Here is a 7,386-nt window from a genome sequence, read left to right as displayed (position 1 = left end):
CTTCACGAGTAGGATTACATGAGGACTCTTTACAAAAACCCTAATTCTACTCGGACTATACAGACCAGACCGGTCTGACCGGTCGGCCTCAGCAGATGCCAAATTTGGCTGTCAACAATCATGTCTGCATGCAGACCTCTGATTATGGTGAGGACATACATTGTGTTCATTTCTTTTGTCCCATATTATAGTTTATTATGGATTATCATTAGAAAGTTTAAGCCATTCATTTTTTTCATTATGCTTGCAGGTTATTTACAAGCACAAGATTGTGCTATTTGGTGTTTTTTACGACACTAATAGGGAAGTGAGGTCAGTACAATTAATTACATGTCACTCCCGTTATTGGTGTGGATGATTGATTATCTGGGTAAAATATTTTTTAAGATTTTGTTTGAGGAACATAAATTACACAAATTCATGAGTTATGGATCACTTGGAATCTTGGACAGTAGTAAATTCATACGGCCCATAATCCAGAAAGTGATGCAAAATAAACCGATAGTTAGGACACCTTCTGAATTTCACAAGATCCACTCTGACCATACTTGGTGATTGTATCCTCCCACTGGTATTACAATGGTCTCTACATATTTGATTTGGACCATTTCAAGGTGGATAAACATTGTTGAACTTCATTTAGTGCTGCAAGCTACATAATCTCTCTAGTAACACTTTCTTCTCTGATTGTGTTGATTTTTTTTTGCTTCCGTAGTACTCTTATTCATTGTAATAACTTAATATGTCATTGGGATAATCAAACTTCACCTTGTGATGTTCTCTAGCCTTTGATATGTCTTTTGACAAAGTTGTCTGGTCATTGGAGTTGATCAGTTTAATTGGTGATGAAATAACAATAGTAATTCATTTTTAATTTGCAATAGCTATTGTAGCATGATTTTTGTAACATCCCAGCCCAATGGGCCGAGATGGGCCGGGCCAGTTTTAGGGTTACCGTAGCAAAATACTGTAGCCCGGGTACTATAGCTTGGCGGGTACTGTAGTTTCGGCACAGTATTCCCAGAGATAGTGCCGTACCGTAACCGGAAGCTGAACCAGACCAGCTTAAAAGGCCGGGCCTGGAGAGTTGTTAACTCCGGTTGGTACCTTTTGCGCAAAACGAGGACGAAAGCGCAAGGGAGTTAATTAGCAGGTGTGGTATACTCAATGTGTAGAGTAGATCTTAGCCGTTATCTTGGGTCGGGTCGTTACAGTGGTATCAGAGCCGATTCTTGCAGTTTCACGCCACATACGGGCAGAAGTGTGTGGGCATGAGTATGGGCGCGTGGGGGTGCAGATACCACCAGCATGTGGACGGGCGCATGTGAGGCACGGACGTGGCACAGGGACCGTTGGCACTGGACGCACGAACGGGGCACATGGGACCGTTAGCACTAGATGTATGGGACGTGGCCAAAAGAGGAGATCCTGCTCCTTTTGTCCCGCCTGGGTAAGCTGGTTCGATGGTTCGACGAGGACGTCGAATCTTAAAGGGTAGGTGTATGAAACATTCTAGCCCAATGGGCCGGGCCAGTTTCGGGGTTACCGTAGCAACGGGTACTATAGCTCGGCGGGTACTGTAGTTCCGGCACAGTATTCTCAGAGATAGTCCCATACCGTAACCGGAAGCTAAACCAGACCAGCTTAAAAGGCTGGGCCTGGGGAGTTGTTAACTCCGATTTGAACCTTTTTGCGCGAAGCGAGGAGGAAAGCGCAAGGGAGTTAATTAACATGTGTGGTCTACTCAATATATAGAGTAGATCTTAGCCGTTACCCTGGGTCGGGTCGTTATAGTGGTATCGGAGCCGACTCTTGCGGTTTCACGCTACATACGGGCAAAAGTGCGCGAGCATGAGCACGGGCGCGTGGGGGCGCAGATGCCACCGGCATGTGGACGGGCGCATGCAAGGCACGGACGTCGCACAGGGACCGTTGGCACTGGACGCACGGACGTGGCACATGGGACCGTTAGCACTAGACATATGGGACGCGGCCAAAAGATGAGATTCTGCTCCATTGTCCCGCCTGGGTAAGCTGGTTCGATGGTTCGACAAGGATGTCAAATCCTAAAGGATCCTAAATGGTGGGTGTATGTAACATTCCAGCCCAATGGGCCAAGATGGGCCGCTTGGGTACTGTAGCTCGGCGGGTAGTGTAGTTCCGGCACAGTATTCCCAGTTTAAAAGGCTGGGCCTGTGGAGTTGTTAACTCGGGTTCGAACCTTTTGCGCGAAGCAAGGACAAAAGCACAAGAGAGTTAATTAGCAAGTGTGGTCTACTCAATGTGTAGAGTAGATTTTAACTGTTATCCCGGATCGGGTCGTTACAATTTTGTTACCACCTATATTTTTAGTATGTTTTGGTATGTTTGTTACATTCCTTAGCAATGTTCTACGCTTGAAGCAGTTGTCACACTGAATGAACCCAATGAAACTCGAGTTCCAACATCCCCTATACCAGGTAAGTCTGTAAGTGTTTGGTACTGCAGTATTTAGTGCAGTATTCACCATTTACAGTTAAGCTAAGTTGCCATTAAGATATAATAAACCTAGATATATGCGTACATTCCTATTGTATTTAGCTTTTATATGTAACACTGCGAACACCCTTAAAATACATATAGAGGCCATGATTACTTTAGGTAAGTGCGCTTTATGTATATTTTTCTATTCACGTATCTTTATCTATCTAGATGTTTGATCTGACTTTTTCTTTAACTAGTTGAATGCCCGTGCGTTGCCACGGGAGTTGAACTTTTTAATGTGAACAAAAAAGTATACAGGGACAAATTTTGATGCAAATCAAACAACCATCGGATAATCACATCAAAATATTCAACCAAAGTACAACATAAGAGGCCTGTTGCTATTGACATAGACATTCAGATTTGTGCGGGGGCTGCTAGGCATTCTTGATAAGCAACAGGTTAGAAAGTGATGCATGTTTCTTAAATGACTTCCTCACTGCCTCCCACCATGAAGAATGGAGGCACCATGAAGAATGACTGTTGAGGGAGGCATCGTACTTTCCATCCAAAAGACCTAGCACAACACAAGATCATTTAGCAAAAAAAAAAATACAACTTAAACAAGTTTTACATGGCTGAAGCACAAAGTAATGCAATGGTGTTTTCCTATGAACCTGAAAAGAGAACGTGCGTGTAGCGCAGCGGTAAGGGAAGCGGCTGGCATTACCTGCTGTCGGGAGTTCGACTCCACGTTCTCACAAAAAAATCCCCTCGTCTGTCCCCATATCCAAAGCATAGTTGGGGTCCGGCCTAACTCACAAGGCGACGGGCCACTATGTATGGGTGGGGGCAGGGGTTCGGGGGTTTTCTTGACCTGTGTGAGAAGGTCTTCTTCTTAATACAATGCCGTGGGGGCGATCTTTCCCCCCGCAGGTCAAGTTTTTTTTTCTATGAACCTGAAAATAAGATCTCAAAAAGAAAAGGTACAGTTAAGCTCAAGATATGCAAGTAAGGTTGCCAATTGCAATTCTCAGAAACAATTATGGTCATTTTTTTTACATGAAGCTACACATACTTTCCAGGAGCACAGGAGTGAGATATTAACGCAAAATTGATTCATTAATTTAATGACTCGAGTTACAAGTATGTAGGGGCACAGCCGAGCAAAGTTTTATCTTATTAGATTTCTGGAACAGCATAAGTGAAAGGCAAAACCTGATCGCTGAAGTCGAGCACTCTTGGCCATTGTCTTGAAATCCTCTCAGCACCATATCCAAAGTGACATCAGTTTTAAAGCAGTAGGATACTTAGCTCTAAAGAGAAACTAAAAATCATTCAGACTGTGCCAGAGAATATAAATGCAGGCATACAAATATATTACAGTAGGCTATATGTAAATTATCATATTATCTACTACTGAGAAGAGCAATGGAAGCATATACGTTGTAGAAACTTTTCAGTTTTTATTGTTATCCTTTTGGAATAACAGGGATTACTTGCTAATCACATCAGGTTCTAATAAAAAATGGTATTTGGTCAGACATCGTAGGAATTGGAGCAAGTATAGCTTGCTAATTCACATTGGCTAACAAAAGCGAGTACTGCTAGAACCAGCATGAAGCCTTCTCAGACGATGGCAGGCTTGATTGTATGCAAACCTAAAATGAAACAATACACAAGATCAATGTACAGGTAAGCAGTACCCAGTAGCAATAGAGGAAGGGTCCAAACGCTGGAGCTGAGGAAGAAACTAAGGGCCTGTTTGTTTGGGCTCCTCGCCGAGGGCTCTGTGTGTGGAGCCGGAGCCGGAGCCACGGTGCTGCAATTTGTGGCTCCACCAATGTAGTACAAAAATGGCTCCAGCTCCTCCTGCAGATGGTTAGGAGCGGCTCCACTGCTGCGGCTGTTTGGTGCGGCTCCGGCTTCTCCGGTCCGAAAGCGATGTGCGGAGCCGGAGCCGGAGCTTTCCCAAACGCGCCCTAAGAAAGAAGTGGTAGTAGCTGCTAAACCTGCTTGGACTTTGTTGAAAAACTGCAATCACTCTAGGCAATCAGCACTTTGCAAGGGGTAAAAAAGGAGTGAGAAAAAATGGGTGATAAAAAGTTATCTTTATAAGTATCTATTTAGTATGCAATACTATTTGTAATGATATATAACGATAAAGTCATGAAATTAGCTTAAATTAGAACTTGGAAGTATAAATAAATGTTTATATAAAAGGTTATGTCTACTTGATAATTTGAGCACCTAGCAAGTATTTTTTTCCCAATGCTGGAACCAAGTAACAGACAACGCAGCTTCATACCAAAGCACAATGCTTAAAGGGAACTCAATGCTAAGGTTGTAAACTATTTCAGTTGAAAAGTTAAACCCAACCTGCATCTTAAATATCATGCTTCTGAAACAACTATGTTTGATTCTTTTGGAGAATCATTACGGGAGTAACAAAGAAAGAAAAATGTAGATTTGAAAAAGTGCATGTGTGTAAACAGGCAGATATGGACGCTTCGATGCTGGTTGAAAAAGTGCATGTGTGTTAACAGGCAGATCCATCACAGAGACGAGATTAATACCGATGATGCAGATACAGATTTGATTATACTGTGACTATATCCACGAACAGCAGCAACCGATTCAGCCATCTGCAGTCTGCATGTTGATGTCTGTCAGACAGTCACCATGGTACTAATAACTGATAAAATATAATTGTTTACAGGTATGTAGAACAGTAATACCATATCACAAGAGAGAGCATTGCTAGAGAATGAGGTTTCATAAAATTCTACATTTTGAACTCATACCTGATAACCTAGTTTTTTTTTGGAACACCTGATAACCAAGTTTTCGCTAAAAACTATTACATTCATCATATATTTGACGTAAACTAAGCAGAAGAATTCATCATTAAAGAACTCAACTTGTTGGGCCTGTAAAAGAACACTATCCATCCACTGAATCCAAATGCCAAGTGCCTTCTTAGTCAGATACTACTATAGAGTTTCATCATGGATATAAAATTGTCAGTTTCAGTTCTGAAACATTAGCAATAATACTTGAATAGGAAAGGAGTTCGCCACAGGATATATCATTTGTGGCCCATAAATAATGCTGCTTCTCAAGATTGCATAGTTTGAGCATTTTTCAACAATGAATTTCTCTATAGCAAATTAAGATTTTCCGTACATGTTCACCGGCAAGGTCTCGTCCTCTTCTTTGTAGAAGGCACATTTGTAGCCATAGCACTATAGCAGTGGGTGGATCCATTTCACATGCCCGAGCCCGAGGAACTGAGATTGCAGTACAGCTGACAACTACATAGATTTGAACAGGTCAAAGTTAGCATGCTCCTCAGTTAGTGAAGAACTTAATACTACTACTGAGCTAGTAATCCATGAAACGAAACCAGGCAATCGCAAAACATTGAATCAGACTCTTCTCGCTGCATCCAGCCAACAGTATTTTTCTCTCACACCCCAGCCAGCAGCCACGAGCCAACCAGCAGTACTTTTCTCTCACAACAAATCAACACCTGCCACAGCACAGCAAACAAAGTGTAAGTCTCACTTGTACAGGTGAGCAGAGCAAGTGGCAGTAGACTGCAGAAGTTACTATCAGAGCAGTAGCACGCACGCGCAATTCGCAAATGAACCAGTACCCGTCGGCCGAATGTTCAAGCAAATGCAGGAGGAGATTTCCTGGAAGCGTTTGACGAAATGGCACACGATGGTCACAGACCAAGTGCAAGTTCTACCCGATAGGAATGAGACGCGCACCTGGCCGAAGGTCGTGGATATCGCCTCGAAGCCGTAGCCAGAGCGGATGTCGATGTGGAAGTCGCGGACGGAGGGGTGCGCATCGAGGAGCGGTTGCGGCTGGGCCTGGCTGTAGTGGGTGAACGCGACGTCGAGGCAGCCGGCGGCCGAGGCGAATGTGGCAAGGATCGGAGATGCTGGCCCAGGTAGCCGCTGCCCCCACCACCAGCGCTGGGACAACGTTGTGGTGGGCGCTGTCATGGTGGCAGCGTAGGAGTCCTCCCGTGGGTCGCGGCGGACGAACGACGGTGCAGGAGCCCCTCCCGCGTCACGACCCGGCGGCGCAACGGAAGAGTGGGGCGCAGGTCGTTGCGCAGGAGGGAGAGGGCGACGACAGCAGTGAGGAGGGGAGAGAGGGCGATGATGGCGAGAGAGGGCGACGATGGCGAGCGGGGGAGAGTGAGGGTGCCGTGAGTGGGCCTTGGCCGCGGCGGCGTGCGCGACGGGGAGGAGGGCGGAGCGGAGAGAGGGAGGGTGAGGCCGGAGCGATGAACGAGGGGGAGGTGGGAGCTCGCCGCGGCGGCGTCGAGCGCGGGTGTCGGCACCTCGGCGGCGAGCGCGACGAGGAGGAGGGTGGAGCGGAGCGCGAGGTGGGAGGGCGGAGCGGAGCGCGAGGTGGGGGAGCGGAGAGGGGATGGCGAGACCGGAGCGGTGAGCGAGGGGGAGGGAGGAGCGGAGCGTGAGGCCGGAGAGGAGCGCGAGGTGGGGAAACTGCTCTCGCAAGAGAGTGGGGAAGATGTGGGCGACGAGCGAGAGGGGAGCGGTGGGCGGATTGGCAGGAGGCAGAGCCACGGGGAGGCAGAACATGGCGGAGGTAGACTCACTTCGTTCCTTTTAGGTAGTAGTAGATTGGAGACAAACTTACTGAGCTCTGGTGGATAGCTTCTTTTTTAGACCACTATTCTTCATTTAACCATTTGCACCAAGATTACAATCAGTTACATGCATTGCAATTCCGGATCGGGTGCTACATGCAGCCACTCGCCTGGATAGCTGTGTGGGAACAATTAGCAAGCAAAGGCCTTCACCAAATGCACGGAGAGAAGAAAGAGACGTGGCTCAGTTTTAGAGAAATGGGTACCAATGAATGTTTATGAACTATGGTATT

The 7,386-nt window shown here is 46.0% G+C and overlaps 1 protein-coding gene across 16 annotated transcripts; it reads right to left on the bottom strand.

Annotated features, from left to right (window-relative positions):
- Positions 1-2,776: 2,776 nt before the first annotated feature.
- On the bottom strand, positions 2,777-7,096 carry LOC120665875 (formin-like protein 5). 16 transcript variants are annotated; one of them, XM_039945562.1, is made up of 9 exons: positions 6,240-7,096; positions 6,097-6,161; positions 5,650-5,995; positions 5,385-5,456; positions 5,040-5,115; positions 4,170-4,497; positions 3,682-3,779; positions 3,194-3,435; positions 2,777-3,040 (listed from the first exon to the last, which is right to left on the bottom strand). In XM_039945562.1, the coding sequence occupies exons 1-3, from the start codon at positions 7,083-7,085 to the stop codon at positions 5,989-5,991; spliced, it is 918 nt and encodes a 305-aa protein (XP_039801496.1). In that variant the 5' UTR covers positions 7,086-7,096; the 3' UTR covers positions 2,777-3,040; positions 3,194-3,435; positions 3,682-3,779; positions 4,170-4,497; positions 5,040-5,115; positions 5,385-5,456; positions 5,650-5,988. The 16 variants fall into 16 exon arrangements, with proteins under 16 accessions (XP_039801496.1, XP_039801501.1, XP_039801503.1 ...); XM_039945567.1 differs by having other exon boundaries at positions 4,170-4,445; XM_039945569.1 differs by having other exon boundaries at positions 4,170-5,115; positions 5,650-5,777; positions 5,870-5,995.
- Positions 7,097-7,386: the final 290 nt, after the last annotated feature.

The sequence above is a fragment of the Panicum virgatum genome, chromosome 3N (assembly GCF_016808335.1).
Source record: "Panicum virgatum strain AP13 chromosome 3N, P.virgatum_v5, whole genome shotgun sequence".
Classification (NCBI taxonomy): domain Eukaryota; kingdom Viridiplantae; phylum Streptophyta; class Magnoliopsida; order Poales; family Poaceae; genus Panicum; species Panicum virgatum.
Note: the sequence above shows the minus strand (reverse complement) of the source record. Positions and strands in the feature narration are given on the sequence as shown.